The sequence below is a fragment of the Pantherophis guttatus genome, chromosome 3 (assembly GCF_059756535.1).
Source record: "Pantherophis guttatus breed Tessera chromosome 3, ASM5975653v1, whole genome shotgun sequence".
Taxonomy (NCBI): Eukaryota; Metazoa; Chordata; class Lepidosauria; order Squamata; family Colubridae; genus Pantherophis; species Pantherophis guttatus.
In genome coordinates, this window is record NC_142065.1 from 23,951,415 (window position 1) to 23,970,542 (window position 19,128).

The 19,128-nt window shown below is 37.2% G+C and overlaps 1 protein-coding gene and 1 long non-coding RNA gene across 17 annotated transcripts in view; one reads left to right on the top strand and one right to left on the bottom strand.

Moving 5' to 3' along the window:
• STAU1 (staufen double-stranded RNA binding protein 1) overlaps nucleotides 1-15,310 on the bottom strand; it is a 33,416-nt gene extending 18,106 nt beyond the window's left edge. For 6 of the 16 annotated variants that reach the window (XM_087889112.1, XM_087889116.1, XM_087889107.1 and 3 more), the window contains exons 1-5: nucleotides 14,744-15,268; nucleotides 9,551-9,621; nucleotides 6,005-6,096; nucleotides 3,338-3,616; nucleotides 1,216-1,340 (exon numbers count right to left, since the gene is read on the bottom strand). In XM_087889112.1, coding sequence (XP_087745238.1) covers nucleotides 1,216-1,340; nucleotides 3,338-3,542 — 330 coding nt within the window. In that variant the 5' untranslated portion in view covers nucleotides 3,543-3,616; nucleotides 6,005-6,096; nucleotides 9,551-9,621; nucleotides 14,744-15,268. Of the gene's footprint in view, nucleotides 1-1,215; nucleotides 1,341-3,337; nucleotides 3,617-6,004; nucleotides 6,097-9,550; nucleotides 9,622-14,743 lie in introns of all 16 variants that reach the window. The other 10 variants (XM_087889115.1, XM_087889113.1, XM_034413817.3 and 7 more) reach the window with 5 other exon arrangements.
• Nucleotides 15,311-15,327: 17 nt separating this feature from the next.
• On the top strand, nucleotides 15,328-17,730 carry LOC117663579 (uncharacterized). Its single transcript, XR_004590748.2, has 2 exons — nucleotides 15,328-15,466; nucleotides 15,553-17,730. It is a non-coding gene; the product is annotated as an uncharacterized LOC117663579 (long non-coding RNA).
• The last annotated feature ends 1,398 nt before the right edge of the window (nucleotides 17,731-19,128 follow it).

The window sequence follows — 19,128 nt, forward strand, 5'->3', positions numbered from 1 at the left end:
TATAAATTACTTAGCAAAAGTGAACTGCTTCAAATTCCATCTACTTTTTAATAAAGAAAGGCCTCATTTTTTTCTATGGGTTTCATCTCTCCAACTGTCTTTACATACGGGTATATCTTTCCAAGAATGTGTTTATTTTTGAAAGGTAAAAAATATTAAATACATGATCTGGGACCTATTTTGTAACTAACATCTGAAAGTATGTTAGGATTATGTCTTTAATCTAACCTCATTTGCTATGCTACAATAATTCAGTAGGTATTTTGTTTATATAATTTCCTATTACTGTGCATAACCAAAATAAAAGAAACCAGTGGAAAGTAACATAAAGATTGGCTGAAACATGTAACAAATTTATAGTTAGGTGTAATATAAAGGTTTTTATGTTGATTAGCTGTATTTCACAGTGAAAATGTAAAACACTATAAATCAGTAACTACACAAGGAACATAAAAGCTAGTTTGGCATAGTGGCTAAAGCATCAGGCTAGAAACCTGGAGACCTTAGGCCTGTCACTTTCCGTCACTATAGAAAACAGGCAATGGCAAACCACTTCCGAAAAACTTTGCCAAGAAAACTGCAGGGACACCCAAATAGTTACCAGGAGTTAAAAACTGACTCAAAAGCACAAAATAAACAAAAGGCACATAGTATCCTTCCATTTTTGAGCCATGGTGGTGCAGTGATTAGAGTGTAGTACTGCAGGCTACTTCTGCTCACTGCCGGCTTCCTGCAATTTGGCAGTTCAAATCTCACCAGGCTCAAGGTTGACTCAGGTTCTATCCTTCCGAAATGGGTAAAATGAGGACCCAAATTGTTGGGGGCAATATGCTGACTCTGTAAACCGCGTAGAGAGGGCTGTAAAGCACTGTGAAGTGCTATATAAGTCTAAGTACTATTGCTAAATGCTATTTTTAACTATGAGCTCAGAATTTCAAATTAGGTTCCACTGTTGCCAAGAGGATCTGTTCTCCTGGATACCCTCCTTAATATATTGCAAGGGATGTATTTAAAAACTAGGCTTCTAGTAGAATCAATTACTATTGCTATTTTCTATCACTTTTTAAAAAAACCCTAGGATCTCAAACTAATATAGCTATACCACAGATTATATGTAAACTTTCTGTATGTCTCTTTCACATACACACACAAAGTCTCTTTGTCCAAGAGATCCCCCTTTTGCTAAATACATGACCATCATAGAAACAATTTTACCTTCGAGTGAGCTGGACCCTGCTCACTCAAAAGCTTATATTCAGGCTGAATCTTGTTGAAACGGGCTAACTCATTCACAAGACACATGGGTGTTTTCTCTTTGGGGTTTGCCATGTTAGAAGAAACTGAAACATAAGATAAAGTGTTACTACAGTTTGTAATAATCCCTCCAATAAAACAAAAAAACTGCCTGGCCCCTTAGTGATATTATGTAAACTTAAGAAAATGAAATGTGTCATATATTGCATAAGCCTTCAATTATTAAAACATATTTTTATACAACATGCCAATTGCATTTGATTTCCTTAACTACTGAAAAATTAATTGATGATTCACTCTAGACAAATTAGATGTCAAAATAGAATTAAGCTTGAAAGCAATATTTAAGCTCAATGAGTATTGCTATTACAAATTCTGGCAACAGAAATAACAGCTAATTTGTTTGGCAAGAAAATAAGCTATGCCTCTACAGCCTTGCTTTGATGATTAGAGGCTGTGTAGTTTATATTTGGTTGAAACATTATTACAACGGCATATTCATAATAGTAAAACCTGCCCTTGGAGCTGCTCTCACCCCAAGAATTCACTTGTCTTCACTGTTATCTGCATTATTTTTTAATGCTTTTTTAAAAATCACAAAATTTCAGTTCTCATCTTTCAGTCAATCCCAATGCTTCCTTTAAAAAGACAACTTTTTAGTGCCTCGCTCTGTGTACAGCATTACTATTATGTCACCTAATTTCATCCCAATTAGAATTTAAGCCACAGCATAAATTTCAGATAATAACAAGGTGATCCAAGTCACAAATGCATGATGTTTTTGTCCTCTGGTCTACAGTATTTTGAGATTAGAATCATATAACAGGAAACAGGTTTCAGGCTTCCTGATTTGCAGCTCTAATTGCAAGAAAACTAGTAATGTACAGCAAGACTCGATTTTATCAAGGTTTTATTTCTTGCTTTTTAAAATTTCCAGAGTTGGAAACAATACTAGGGTTTTTAAATTGTATTAAACTTTATCAAATTCAAAAACTAGCATATAATGGAGGCATTCAGCTCTTCCTAAGCATGACTTTCAACCTTAATTTGGATGGATTCTTCATAGTGACAAATGATCATTACATCTGCCTAAATCATAAATTGTTAAACCTTTGTTTATTAAACACAATTGGCTGGATTTGCACAAGGGATTAAAAGTATCCTTTACAAACCACATTGGCCAGGTTTACACACTGTACCAAGCTGAAATTAAAACAATTACATTCCTGCTTAGTGTAGCTAAACTTTTAATTAAAATTTGAAAATAATTAATAAAGAACAAGTACAGATCTTAATATTTTCAGTCTAAATCAAGATTTAGAAGATACAGCCTTTATTGTGACAGTGATTAAAGAGAGCTGCAGGGATAAGTTAGTAAGTCTAAGCAGTAGAACAGGTTGGGGCAGAAGGAAATTATTCAGACTTCTAGATACTAATCTGTCCTTAGAAGCTTTGCTCAGGTTTAATGCTTAAAAAAATTACAGGAAAAAAAAATCATTAAAGACTATTTAAAGAATAAGACACATAATTTGTCAGTTGCTAATAGAACCAAAATATAGATCAAAAATCAAATTGCCTAAAAAGTGTCATTAAAGATGTATTCTTGCATATTTTATATACTGGAGCAGAAAAAACTGCACCAAAACAAACCCCCGACTTACTGATAAGTGGTGAAAGATAGAAAACATTTATAAAGTGAAATTAGAAAAATGTTTAACTACATTTCTTTTGCAAACACTTGTTTTCACACATTTCAATCATATGCAATACTTCCTTTATAATAATTTCAATTATTTAAAAATATTCCCTTAAAAACATAATTTAAAGCCAATGTTTTAAACCAGTGACACCCCCCCCCCCCCCAACCCAAACTTTGGAGAGAGGTTTTCCATGGGCCGGAGAGGGCCTGGTTTTGCATGCTGCCTGCATCCTGCAGATGGGGCTTTGCTTGTTTGTGTGGACCGATTGCTGGCATGCCGCAGACTGGTGCCAGTCCATGGGCTGAGGGTTGGGGAACCCTGTTTTAAATTAAAGATTAATAGCAAAAATTATCAAAGAATATCAAAGATATTTTAAAGCTTACCTGCAGCAACACTAGTAGATGTAACAGATGCAGAGGGTAAAGCGGAATTTTGAATAGGTCTACCCGCATTTTCAGAGGGCAAAGAACTAGTGGGAGAAGGAATACTCAAAGGCTGTGCGAGAGATTGGTTCTTGCTTAGTATTTGGCTGCTAGAAAGAGTAGCAGTTGGATTCTGAATTTGAACTTGAGACATGTTTATTTCCATTCAAACCTAAACAGTGCAGATAAACTTGGCCTTGAATGCAGGGTTTTTTTCTGTATAAGTGCTTGAATTTGTACCTTTAAAGAATAAAGGGGGAAAAATGAAATTTTATGTCAGTCAGGTGCTTCTTATTTTCTGATTAAATATACAGTTGAAAGGCCTGTCAACACAATAAAAGAATTAACATATTTTGGTTGCAAGGAACAAACCACCTATAGTTTTTAGCTAATCATTCTTGCTGGATAAATCAATAAATCCATTTACAGCTAGGGTTCAAAAACACATAAAAGAAGAGTCATATATTTCTTCAAAACTATAAAGCTGACCTATTTTCAGCTTTAGGAAATATAAATGCTGCTCAAACGTTGAGTGCTAATAGCATTTATTTATTTTAAAGTACTTTGCAGGCTTTCACAACTGATGCCAAATTTAGAATGGATGTGTCAAACACAAAGTAATTTGCAAGGTATCTCTACTTCCCATTTCATTTTCTTGTTTTATGTATCATTTTTGCTGTAACAAATTAAAGTTATACAGTAGCAAAAATAAGACAAATAACAGCAAGTATGCCAAGTTAAAGAAAATTACAATGACAAGCACAGCATGTATTTTCTTACAGTTCTAGGTGCAAGTGTCACTATGGACACATTTTCTTGACATCTGGCTGCAAACCAGGCAAAACTGGTTAAAGTATTTATTATTATTTTTTCTTTGGACAACCACAACAGGAAAATTATTTTGTAATGATTGGACAAGTCAATTTTTCTATACAAGAGAGTAGAAAGTGGGGGGTGGGGGTGGGTGCAATACTGCAAAAATACATTAATAGAGCAAATTATGGGAATGATTGTCTGCTGCATTTGTTGCAAACAAGAGAATGAGTTGCTATATGGAATGGTTTAAAATCTTCCTTCAAAAATACAGACATCCTCACTTAATGACATCTTTTTAGTGATTGTTTAAAGTTATGACAGACCTGAACAAATACTTTTATGATCAGTCCTCACATTTACGACCACTGCAGCATTCCCCAAGGCAATGTGATTGATATTTGGGTGCTTTGCAACTGGCATGTGTTTACCACTGTTGCAGCATCTTGCATTTGTGCAAGAATAGAGCCGACGTGGCGCAGTGGTTAAGGTGCAGTACTGCAGCTACTTCAGCTGACTGCTAGTTCAGCAGATCAGCGGATCAAATCTCACCGGCTCAAGGTTGACTCAGCCTTCCATCCTTCCAAGGTGGGTAAAATGAGGACCCAGATTGCTGGGGGCAATATGCTATTTAGTATACTGTCTCTGGTGTAAGCCGCCCAGAGTCCTCGGAGAGTGAGTGGCATAGAAACATGAATAATAAAATAATAATAATAAAAACCATCATTCAGGCACTACACAGGCTTCCGACAAACTGAGTCAATAGTGAAGCCATCAATAAAATCGCAAGTCATAGTCACATCTCTTTAACGACTTGCTTAACAATCATATGATGTCCTGTTTAATTACTGTGACACTTAGTGATAGATTTGCTGGTCCCAATTGTAGTTGTTAAGCAAAGACAACCTGTATTGTTGCTATTATTCATCATGCTAATACTGGCATAAAAGAATGTATGAATGACCTTGGGTAAAGAAAGGAAGAGATGCTTTTTAGGAAACCATCAGACAACAGAGGCTGTGGCTTAAAGGTCACCAAAAAGGAAAAAGAAAAACCCTCAGGAAGGATCCACCCTAATGGATCAAGCAAGTAAAAGTAGTGGGATGAAGTCTCTGCCTTCAAACGTGCAAGGTTCTGTTAATGTAGCCTTACAACAATAAGGTAGTTAGTTCATCTAGTTACATTTCCCACCTACTTTACCTGGAAGGGCTGTCAGCCACTTCCAAAGAGATTAGGGAGAAAAAATCCCAATACATCTGGAAACATAAATAAGGGTTCATCATAAATAATGGGAAAATTTTTAAATCACTGAAGCAGGATTAGACACATAGTTCAACAACATTCCTTTAACTTTACTTTTTTACCACTAAAACTGGCCTCCAAGGGCTGAAATATATTATGAAATGGCTCATGTGAATATCTAATGTGCTTTAGCTCTACTTTAAACTGCACATCTCCCCATGATATATATTAACAATGCCACCTATATGACAGATAATATACTAATGATCCTCAACTTATGACCATTCACTTTACTATTCAAAGTTAGGACAGTGCTGAAAAAAAGTGACTTGCGGCAGATTCTTGCACTTATGTCCACTGCAGTGCCCCCGCAGTCATGTGATCAAAATTCAGTTGCTTGGCAACTGGCATGTATTAATGATGGTTGCATATTCTTGGGGAAACATGATCATCATCTACAACTTTCCTGGGGACTTCAGAAAAGCAAAGTCAATGGCAAAGCTGGATCCATTAATGACTGTGATTTGCTTAATGATCACGGCAAAAAAGGTCATAAAATTAGGCGTAACTCACTTAGTGGCTGCATTGCTTAGCAAAAGAAGTTCTGGTCCTAATTGTGGTCGTTAAGTCGAGGACTACCTGTAATGGGCTCCAACATGCTAGGTCTGGATGGGTAAAACAAATTCAGATCAAATTATTGAATCAATGTTGCTTTTGTCAGTGATCAATGTGGCTCAATCCCTGTTACGTCTTTGGTTCTAATAGGGATTGCACTCCTCCCCAATGCGATTCTCCTGAATATAAAGCTTCTGTGCTAGGGTGCCTTTGCCATTTTTGCCTGATGTGCCAATTGTGGACCTTATGGGGTCAGGATGCCTTGGTAATAGTGACTAATGCCCTTCTCACCTTACATATAGGTTAAGATGGCACATTGTATATCGAGTTCTTTTTCAAAAGCTTTAACTAGTCCAAAATGGGATGGCTTGTCTGTTAATTTGGTATAATAAATTTGTTTACAATTCATCTATGCTTTGATTGCTATATTTATTACCAGTCTACTCCAGGTTCAATTCAAAGAGGTGGACGCCACCTTTAAAGACCTATGTGGATTAAGATAAGCCTGCAATTTATAGGTCTGTGCCTATATATATATATTCAGTTTGCATTCATAAAAATGCTCCCAATCTCCTGGCTTTTAAGACTATTTTAAGATTGTATTTCATTGACTATATATGGGAGCTGAGGATACTAAGGTAGCCTTAATTAGATTAGACTGATTAATGGCTGTTCTTCATAATCTATAAATATTTGAAATGTTCAGAATATTCCATCATACAGGCAATATAGAGAGACAGTAATAGAGACCGTCCTAGTTTATTTATATTATATTGTAAAGCTCTACAAATTAATCTACTGTATATTACACAGAACATTTTAGAACTGTACTGATGGTCAGGAGAGAACAAAAGGTTAGTTTCTGGCATGCTGCATATGTATGCAGCACGCCAGAACCTGACTCTTTCTTGCCTTCTCCTGATTTCCAGGTGCAGAAAGGTTTGTTTATATTGGCAAAACTTTGCAACTTGATAGTTTGTTAGTAATGTCTGTACTGTATAGTTTTGGAGGAAAAGTATTATAAACTACATAAAGATGTTGATAATAGACTAGGAAGATCACTTCTAAAAACTGACACAACAGCACCACAAGTAACTCTTCCTTGACTTCCATCATAAATCTCCACATGGTGGAGCCAATTTCTGACTCACAGAAAGAAATGACCAAGTAGTATTTCATTCATATATTTTTTTGTAGCAGAGCTCCATTGCTTGAAGTTCTCTCCAGGAACCATGAAAGCAGAGACGCTGTATTTTCCATTTTAATTGAAATAAATCTACAAATGGTAAGTGTTCTTACATAAGAGAGCCCGAAATTATCAAGAACTACCACCACAATCTATAGCTGCTTTTTTAAAACTGAAAGAATTACACTAATTGAATGTTCTATAAAATGAGTATGGAAGTGCAATACTCTATAATGTCCTTTTCAGAAAATGTATATGCATTCCATTATCTTGACGCACATTCAATGTTTTCTATCAAATAATCTAGAATGACTCATTGGCACATTAGAAGCACTGAGTCACCTGGATATACCAAAGGATAAAAACAGATTCTCTGCTGAAGGCTCACATCAATTTCACTATTCCAAGATCACTGTCAACAATATATTCTTAAAATGTATATTTATTCTTGCCTCTATATTTGGCCTTCCCATATAAATAAATATATATATATATATTTAATACAGATTTTGTCTAGCATTTCAATGGTTATGAATGAGAATTATGGAACTCCTAAATGAAAGTACTGTGACTGGCAAGCAAAACTAATGCTTAGATTTAAAAAAAAAAAAAAATAGAATTATGTTCTTCCCTTGACATAGCTATTCTCAAGCAGTATTTTCATAAAAAGCAGAAAGTCCAAGATTCAAAATGCAACTAAGCTGTCAAGTATGTGAAAAGCAAAAAAACGGAGAGAAGAGATAATGAGTACATAAATACAGTGGTGCTTAGAAATTTGTGGATCGTTTTGCATTGTCAATGTATCTGCATAAATGTTACTTAAAACACGATCTACTCTCTATACAAGTACTAAAACTAGATAAAGAGAACTCAGTTAAATAAAATGTTAATACTTGTTCATTGATTTATTGAGGAAAATGATCCAAAGCTACGTATTTTAAATGGCAGATGAATGTGAACCTCTAGGATTACCAGTTCATTTGGAAATTAGTGCCAGTTGTTTCAATAAATCAATGGGATGACAATCAGATGTGAGTGGGGGTGGGTGGGTCCCATCTTATTTAGAGAACAGTATTCTGGTATTCACTATCAAAGTTTATTTTTCACCACTCAGATATGTATGGCTTGAACAAAGGAGGTTTCTGTGAAAAAAGAAATGCTCAAAACTATTACAGTATTACAAAACTATTTCCAAAGAATTTGGGCTCCTTCAGTTCAAATCAAGCAAAGGTCAAGCAGATCATGTACAAATGAAGGCAATTTAATGCCATTTTACTCTCCTTAGGATAGTAAAACCAACCAACCATGATCACACCAAGAGCAAGGCATGTTAATCCTCCGGGAGGTCCCAAAGAACCCCATCTAAAGAATTCTTGTATCTTTACCTTATTCAACATTACCTGGAATAATGGAAAAATGTTCATGACAGCACCATCAAGAACACACTGAATGACAATGATATACATGGCAGTTATTTATTTACTGCCCATGTCATCAACAAAGCAACTCAAAGAGAGTTGGAAGGACACAACAAGCAAGTATTTTATTTTTTTTGACTCATTGTTTAACTAAGCTCTCCTTACAGGCAGTTGTTGATTTACAGCTGGCCACTTAACCTTCCAAACTTACAATGGACTAAAAAAAAGTTACATACAACCCATTACTGAAATTATGACTGCCGCCATGCGGTGTTTTGTGACATTTTAAATTGCTGCTTTCCAGCAACCCCCCCCCATTAAACTGGATTCAAACTTATGACTATGAGATTTGCTTAACAGCCACATGATTCACTTAGCCACCATGTGATTTGATTCAGAAACACGGTACTCAGTTAAGTAACCACCATAAAAATGGTCATAAAATTGAGTCCAGTGACATAGTGATTTAACTTACAAGCATAATGACTTATGACCAAAATTCAAGGCTCAACTGTGGTCATAATACAAGGACTACCTGTATCTATATTTAGAACTTGCAGTGTGTAGAGAACAGATTACAGTTTATGTCATATTTATACAGAAACATTGAACATGCAAAATATTTCACAAACTTTTAAGCACCACTGTAAATATATAAACTAGAGCAGCTTGTAAAGAAATCTAGGAACAAGATATGCCTGGTGTTTCAAAAAAAAGGATAGAGTGATAAATAAGGAATCATGTATCACTGTGGGCTGTGCAGACAGGGAATCAGTTTCGCAACTAAGCAAGCAAACCAAATTGTGACACTATCTTTTGACCAGTATTTAATTATTAGAACTGGCAAGAATTTAATATGCAGAGTTAATGGATTATACGCCAAATACAAGTTTCCCATACCTTTTGGTGTTCCTGGGACAGTTTACTTTTGGTGTTAGTTCCAAGGAAAATATTTATATGATGGAAATTGCCTATATCAAAAGGAAAAGGACAGTTACAAATATGCTCTATATGATTTTCATACTATTTTACTTTATAAGAATGTTGCACAGTAATTACATTACCTTATTCATCAACATTACCTGGAACAATGGGAAAATGTACAATTTAATAAAATATTAATTTCTTTCAGGGTATTATCTGAAATAAGCCATTATATTTCCAAAGACATATTTCATTATACCATATTTTTGTGATAATCATTATTTAACGATATCTAATGCCTGTTCTTTAGGATTAGGAAGCTATTTTTTAAAAAAGAGAACACATTATTTTGTTTTTATGCCGCAAAAATATCCCATGCAAATATATTTTATTTGCTTTTGCTTTTGGCAGCTTTGCCTTATCAATTGTATCTTCTTAGTATTAACTATAGAATTCATTTTAATCCTGCATAAATCAGCATTTAGACACATAATGATCTCTAAAGTTCATATTATTCTTTAATATCCACAGATTTTATTTTTTCTGAAATTAGAATAGAAAGCTTTGATTCTGAATTCCACAGCTTCCTATCTACTCTTGTAAAAATTGTGTTCTGATTTCTTATGTTTCAATTTTTATTTAACTAAGGCTGGGTAAAATATGTTGGAAGGGTAAATAATCAGCAACATGTGTAGGAATAGGTATATGACTTAAATGTGCAGCTGTAGACTGGCCAATGCATCCCTGGTGTGGATTCCTTTTGTGTCAAAATTGATATACACCACTACTTATGAGTTACATGTACATATATAACTATGAACAATCTTGCATTTTATAGTCACTTAAAGGAAAACTGAATGTATTTTACAATGGTTCTATACAATTGCTATAAAGATCTCGGTTTTTTTAATACATTAGCACATTAATAGTGTATATATTAATAGTTCATACATAAATTGTTTTTGTAATATTTAACTATGCATAGGTTAAACTATTTTATCTAGTGATAGTGTATGTGCTCAAATGTTGCTGATTTCTCAACACACAAATTTCACATTTGTCTTACTTAGTAAACTGCCTTTAGTTTTCTAAACTAATGATCAGTTAAATTTAAAATATAATATTCATTACATAGCTCATGAATAGATTATCACAGAAGGAAATATGTAGATCCTCACAACTCTTTGGCTCTTTGGCTTAGAAACGGAGATGAGCACCGCCCCCTAGAGTTGGGAACGGCTAGCATGTATGTGTAAGGGGAACCTTTACCTTACCCTATTTCTCAGGTAGGCCTCTGAACCCAACCTATACTTTCTTCACAAAGACATAAACTATAAGGAAGTTCTGCAACATTTAATAACTTTTTAAGCAATGACTATCTAAAGCAGGCATGAACAACACACAGCCCATTGGTGTTTTTAAAAACTTAAGTTCACCACCACAAAACATCATTGCCCTTAGAAAAGGTATGCTGCTGAGCATCTCCTGGCTGCACCAACGCTGTCATCATAGCTCAACCAAATCCCTGATTGGTGCACTAGCTATTCCCTCATAGGAATTATTTTTAATTGATCCTGTGGCCCTTTCCCCTCTGCAGACAGGAGTTACAGCCATTTCATAACATGTGGTTTGGCCAAGTTCTTGTTGCAAGAGCATACTTTCAGATACTACAGGAGTCTGTTGGAAGCACATGAATGTGGTGCATTTTAAAGAAGTGAAATGAATGAAAACATATTCTTGGTCTATTCCCATTCATTTCAGCAGGTGTGTGTGGTCAAATATTTGTTGATGAATGACGTTCTATTATTGTAATAAGTAACTTCAACTGTCTTATTTTATCCTCTCTAGCCTAGACAGAAAGTACACAGACATACTTAGAAATCAAAGCAATTTGACTGGCCAAAACAAAAATAGCAAGAAAGTCTAGTTGGTGGTATTGCCAATTCCATTACTTATATCAGAGTGTGTGTTAGCATTTTTAGTAATGTTTTTATTGAGTTGCAGCATTATTTAATACCAACATCTGCATACACGGAAAACATTTCTGGTTACTTCAAGGGCCAAAATAAAGAACAATAATGCTTTTGCAACTAGGGAAATCAATATAGCTCAGGTTTTGTTGTTTCAACCATTCTGTTGTGTTTGACTCCTGGCAACTGTATAGGCAAATGCTCTCCATGATACTCTGCTTCTTTCAATTGTTGGATGTTCATCTTTGCATCAGTTTTGATGTTATCAAGCCAATGTTTTCTTTGCTTTTCCCTTCTGGTTCCATTAACCATTCCTGATTTCTTCCAATGAATTTGCATGCATGGCATACATTTGGCAAATATATTAAGCATAAATTTAGAGATTTGAAGCAGAACAATTGATAGGATGTGACCCTTCAAGGATTATAACAACAGAACAAGGCAAAGTATGGCATATTACTTATACATTAACTCATGATAAGGAAATGTGCACCTGTCTCATACTATATTCCTTATTAGAAATAGGAATATCTAGTAGACTTAGTACTATTTCATTTGTTCCCTATGAGTTTAGTTAGTACATAATCTATTTAGTTTTCTCAAGTAATAGAAAAATAATTAAGTTACTAAGAATGACTATTATTCACACAGACTTTAATTTATAGAATCTTTCCCGAAAACTATCCTATTCTCATGTTTTTAAGTAGGTTCATTTTTTTTGTTTCAACTGGTATATTATCAAGTTATGTGCTAGTGCATCAAACTTGCTTAGTCCTGCTTTGTTCTTTTCTAATAGCCAAACAAATAAGAAATAGATTATTTTTTCATGACATCCAAAACTTCTACTCCAAAACATAAGAATCATAAATCAAGAACTAAAAATAGTTTACAATTAGTGCTTGTGAAAACATAAAAAAGTCAAGAGCTTTAGAAGTGGCTGCTTAACATTATGCTTAACATAATGGATGCATTAAGATAAGTCTTTATCATCAATTATAACACTCTTCAACAGAGACAGTTCATACAGTAAGCAATTATTCATCTGATTTAATCAAGTGATATACAAGCTACATCTAGTCAGCTTTTGCTAAATCTAAACAATGTGCGTTCTTAATTCCAGAATATATGTATATTTACTTAGGGAAGTTCATTAATGTTAATTTTCACAACCCAACTGTACACATATGAAGTTCAATAGAACTTATTCCCTATAAAGTGCCTAGGATTTCATATTTTCCCAGATTATTAAATTAATAGCTTAATTTGATGTAATGATGTCCAATGTAGTTCAAACCTATTCAAAATTGAAATATTTCCATTTACATGCTACCCCAAACCAAAGACTCTGGATAGCTTACAATAATAAAACTGCAACCAGACCCATACATTATTGTAATTATTAAGTATCTGCAGTAAAACAATCACCAAAAAGTGGAATCTGGAAGGTTAGCAGAAGATTTGAGTATTGTTAATGATGTTCAAAATCTGAACAGTTTTTTTAAATGCAGTGCCATTCAAGACACTCTGATTATGGTCTCTTGACTACAAAGTAGTCTTTTTTGGACAATTTGTGTTGTCTTAGTTATACACACTTCATTAGAAGACAGTTTGTCAGGGCAATGCAAAAAGTTAAAAATAGTACTGAGAGAAAAATCATATTTTGAACTGGGCCTGACTTACAAAGACACGTGTAGTTTTCTTGATGTGATGTGAAAAAGGCTTGCCACTGCTATTTTGAAGATTTTTTTTTTCTAATTCCCCAGCCTACCAAACTTCAAATTATTCAGATGTTAGTTGAATAGATTGATTATTCCCCCTAGAACAAATAAAATATTTCCAGATTCTATCTTCAAGTTGCAATGGAATTTTTACTACTGGAACACTTTTGTACCCTGTTGCAAAGTTACCCTTTGGAATGCCTACTAAGCCTACAGAAATCAATGAATGGAAACTAACTAACTAAAGCTTTGCCGATTTGTTATTCTTCTCCAAGTGTGACCAAACCTCAACCCACCCTGTCAAAAGCAAAGCAAGAGATGCACTTACAAAATCCCACTTATTTTTTAAAAGTGGTTCTGGTTTAGCAAATGCTTAGTTCTCCCTAAAGTGAAACAACACAAAGAGTTTTTGTGAGGGAAAACTTCAGCATCTAGAACCCTTAAGCCCTTAGTTTCCATTAGGAGCTGAATACCTTACAGCATGTCAAATGAAAGCACACAAAGCCTTTTTTTTAAAAAAGGAGATAAAACCTTCCAGCTTTCAGAGGTTTATGCTGCAGAATAAACTCCAGGATCTGAATCCAAGGAAAACTGTGACTTGAATAGACAGAATCTAAATTCAACTCTCTGCCGGGAACCCCCTTCCATTTGTTTTAAGGTTAGTAATAGTTTCAACTTTGCAATTGCTGCAGTGTCAAGTGAGGAAAGACATTAGAGCAGCTATTCTGCAGAGAAAAAGCATCTCTTATCCTGCGTCGAATATGAAAAGGTCAAGAAATCTGGTAATCGCCAAAAACAGCCCACACATAACTGCCGTTACACATAAAGATAAAAATGCTGCACAGGCTCTAGGAAAAGAAACCTACACACCGAGCACGGGTGTATACAGAGGACCAGAGAGACGAGTTACGGTGCTTCACACTTCACACGAACACTTAAAGTTACAACCAGGCCTCGGTTTTACTTCTCTCTCCCAGGATGGGATTTCTAACCCAAACCGACCCCTAGGATGCCGAGGAGAGAGAGAGAGAGAGAGAGAGAGAGCTGCGCTGCCTCAGACCCTCCCGCGGTCCACGGCCTCTTTTTCCACAAGCGGCCAACCCGACGCGCTGGGTTTTCCCACCTCGGGGCCGGGGCCCACGAGGAAGAGGAAAGGCAAGGGACGAGCCCGAAGAGAGAAGCTACACGAGCCGCTATCCCCGAAGGCATCTCCCGCGGATTCTCCCTTCCAGCGAGGGGGAAGGAAAAGGAGCGCCTGTCAGTCAACCTCGCGTCTTCCACCTGCCGGCAGCACTGGAGCTACGCTGCCGCCCCCTCAGAGAAGCCCGAGCTTCTCCCACCCCCCTGCCGGTGGCCCGAGGCTGGCCGTCCCGCTAGGCCCCAACCTGGGCGCAGGCCCGGCCGAGGCCTCTCCCTCCCACATCCCCCAGTCGCGCGCCCCCTCCCTCCCCCCTCCCTCTCCTCTTTCTCCCCCCCCTCACCTGATGTTGGTCTGGGCTGCGGCTCCCGGGCCGGCTCGTGTTGACGGCGGGCTATCGGGCGGCTCAGTCCATTGGTAGCTCCCAGGAAAGGGGGGTCCGGGGAAGGGGAGGGAAGCGAGCGAGTCGCAGCGGCAGCAGACACAGGGCAAACACTAAAGAGAATGAGCGGGGCCAGCTCCGGCCGGGAAGGAAGTGACGGCACCACACGGGGGAGAGAGAGAGGGAGAAAGAGGAGGAGCCGTGGCCTTGGCAGCTATTTATAGCGCCGCCTAGCACCACGCATGCCGTGGTTCCATTTAGCGGCCGGCTTTTCAAGAGTTGTACATTGTCGCACGGATCGTTCCCCCCCTCTCCCCGGATGACTACCACACCCAGCATGCTCCAGGGTAGCTAGCAAGAACACGTTGCCGTCTGTCAGTGTCTCACGGCATTTTTTTTTTTTAAAAAAAACTATACTTCCCAGCATGCTCCATTCCCTCGAGAGAGCTTTCTTTCATCTTTCTTTCATCCTGTCCTATACACATCTTCTGCCACGTGCTTCCTAAAGCCCTACATTTCCCAGCGTGCATTGCTTCCTTACCTTCGCCCGCGGAGGGCGTGGCTTGCAGGTCCTGCACGCCCGAGCATTCTTGGGTGGGAGTCGTAGTGGGCTGGAAAAAAGGGATACTTTGGTGTGGTTCGGGAAGGCTGCCCTTTGCAGAACGTGGATCTGTCAGGAGCTCGGTTTGCTAATCTAAACGATGTCGGGGGGGGGGGGGGGCTCCTTTTAAATACAAAGAGATTCACTTGCTCTCTATTTTTTTTAACAGGTTCTTTGGTGCCCTGGGAAAATAAAGCTAGGATCGGAAGTTAAATAATACAATACATTGTATTCTGGCCAACCATAATAAAACAGAAGAGGATGCAGTTTTCCATTTGGTCTACAACGCTTGATTTTAAAAAGTGCAAGAGAACTGAAGACAGGCTGCCTTGCGTCCGATTTGATTGTTTTTCAGCTTCAGCTTGATCTGGAGAAGCGAAGGAGGGTCGCATCTGATTGGTATTCGGATAGGAGACAACCAAGAAAACCCGGGGTAATATTTGGACTGAGACATTTTTTAAAAAGTTTTTCTGGATGAAGGGAGCGGCGAGCTGTTCCGTGTTGTTGCTCAGCGGCGTGCCCATGAAGTGCCTTGGCGCCAGGCTCCACTTCAACTTGGATTTGTTGTCCAGCTCTAGAATTTGGGTTTTTATTCCTCTAATAATCCTACAGAGGGTTGCAAACCACTTCCTTCTTTCCCCCCACCCCTTCGGAGCGAAATAATTGAAGATCAAGAATCAACATCCTCTTTCAGGTGACTTAGAGACGCCATCCTAATAATTGTTTTTCTTAATTAAACCTGGCTCAATTTAAATCGGGTAAAAAAAACAAACACCCCTTTTTTATTGTTCCCTGAAAATAAATAGAATCTTTATAAGCATGAGAAAGATTTGTTAGGGAGGGGAAGGAGCAAGTTACTTCTATCCCTGGGTAGCCCTAGTGGATTCTGGGTCTTGTAGTTTCCCCAAGCGTTCAAAAGCAGTTGATTTAAGGGTGCTGCTCTAACGAAAGTGGATCGAGGGCAGCAGACTATCGTAAAGTGCTTATGTGGCAAAGGGGGCAGCGCTGCAAGTTAATAGCGCTAAGCGGCCCAAGTGTTCAGCGGTAGAGACTGCAGCGAACTCTCAGTCCCATTTGTTCATTTCAGGTATTGATTCAAACCAAGCCGGTGCGCTTCTCGCCAAGCGCGACTCTAAAACGCCGCTCTTCTTCCAGAAATAATCACTTTTGCCTACAGTGAAAATTTGGCCGTGATTCTAGATTTCCTTTTAGCCGGTCATGAGATCTGTTGTGTCTAACCCCAGTTATTATCAAATATCAAAGTAAAAGGGGAAGCCTTCCCGTTGCCTCTCTCTGAATTTGGCAGGAAAGAATTATGAAGAAAGAAGTTATGTTTTGGGGTTTTGTTTTGTTTTTTAGCCAGACTAGTTTTTAGGAAGGACTCTCAAGCTTCCACCAAATTGAAAAAGGCTCCTGTTAAGACATACATTTTGTTGTTTGGGAATATTTTACAAAATATTTAATTTAGATTTAGCACATCAATGCCAACTTTGGGGTATTGCTTCTGGGGCTTTAAAATGACCATTCTGCAACTTTGGTTGGAAATTTAGAGAAAGGGGCAGGTACAATTTTCCTAATTACTAATTCAGGCATTAAGGCATTAAGATGTTTAATTGTGATTTGTCAATTTGGCTGAGGTTCACACTTCTTGTAAAGCCAAAACCAACTAAATCATATAGCTATATTAATGTATAAACAGTATTTATTTATAAATCAAATTTATACAGCTTCCCATCTCACCTGAGGTGACTCTGGATGGCACAAAACAATTCTTATTACCTTCAGGCCTCAAGATTTTCATTTGTGCTAGAATAAAACATTAGGTTCATCATTCAAATATCAAACTCCATTTACATACCATTTTGTTTTCTAAGAATGCCTCAGAGTCTGAGGGGAAACAGAAGCATTTTCGTAAATAAAGATGATGCTAGAGGGGGTTTATGCCTTATTTTGCAGCATATCTATTTCCGTTCTTGAAAATTAAATCTGTGAAAGCTGGGCCTGACAATCTGGTGGATATCAAGGGATATGCTGCAAAATAAAGCATAAATTTCCTGTAACATTGCCATTTACAAAAATGCTGTAATCAAAAATGCAATCAACATGCCACAATTTGGACACTTGGCAACCAGCTCACATTTATGACTTCGTTACAGCATCCCACGGTCATGGGATTGCTTTTTCTTTCTTTCTTTCTTTTTTTTTTTGCTATCTTCCAACAAAAAAGCCTATTGGATAAGCTGGATTCAAACCTACAATCATATGACCATAATAACAGTGGTAGAATCTACTTGAGTTCATGACTCAAAAACCACGATTTATAATTAAAATTCTGAGTTCAATCGTGTTTGTTTAGGGACTACCTATGTTTCTTCCCATTTCCCCTACAATAATCCTGTGAGTTAAACTGGGGTGAGAGTGACTGGCCCAAAATCACCCAGCCAATTTTTCATGCTTTAAGTGGGAGGAGAACTAGGGCAACAACTTAACCACTACAGTATCTCAGTTTGCTTCCAATGGCCATCATTACTCTTAACTGTCATAACTGGACATTGGGGAAAATAGCTGACAAAGCTACATTGATGAAGCTGTCACAAACTTTCTGGCTTGGCAGACCTGTGTGTGTGTGTGTGGCGATGGTTCTGTGCGAGCAGCAGGTGAATGCACACATGCAAGTGGAGCTGCACATGTGCACACACTCACCTGCAGCTTGCGCAGTCCAGTACCGGGCTACAACCAGGGGGCTGGGGACCTCTAATTTAAAGAAAATAACCTGTCCTAAAATGCTTTGATAATTGTATGCTTGACTTAATCTGCTTTATGATAGGAACAGATCAACATTATGTATCTTCAACCTTTTCACTGATCTAGCATCCGGTCTATAAATTGCATTTCATATTAATGCCTAAAGCTGCATACAACTCTAAAACCCAAACAAGACTCCTAGTACATTTTACACTCAGGTAGGAACATGCATTTTAACTATATAAGCGGCACAAGAAATAGGCAATCTTTCTATAGAGTAAATTTTAAAGCATTTCTTAATACATCAAATTCCAACCATTTTTAAATGTTTTCTCATCCCAAACCTTATTTACATTAGCTTTGCAGACATCTAGGCATAATTAGAAAGATAACTGTTCTTCCAAAGATACTTATACATCTTAAACTGAGATTTAGCATTCAAACATTAAGCTGAAAAAAACTAAGCTACAGGTATTCCTCAACATAGAACCATTCGTTTAACGACTGTTTGAAGTTATGAAGGCACTGAAAAAAAGTGACTTACAACTGTTGCAGCATCCCCATGATCATATCAAAATTTGGTTGCTTGGCAACAGGCATATAATTATGACAGTTGCAGCGTTCCTGGGTCATGTGATCACCATTTACAATTTTCCCAAGTCTGATAAAGTCAGAAGCCAGATTTGCTTAAGAATCACAATTCACTTAATGAACATGGCAAAAAGATAATAAAATCAGCATGACTCACTTTATAACCACATTGCTTAGTAATAGAAGTTCTGGCCCCAATTATGATCATAATTAAGGAGTACCTGTAAAGTTGCTTAGTAAGAAACATCTGCATGGCAAATAATACAAAGCAATTATTTTCAATGATACTTTACAGCAATACATTCTTCAAAGGTAAAGTATTAAGCTACTGTCTTCCTTAATAAAGACAGGTAGAATTCTTTGAAAGAGCTCTTCAAAAATCCTTAACTTCCATTATGAACAACATTAG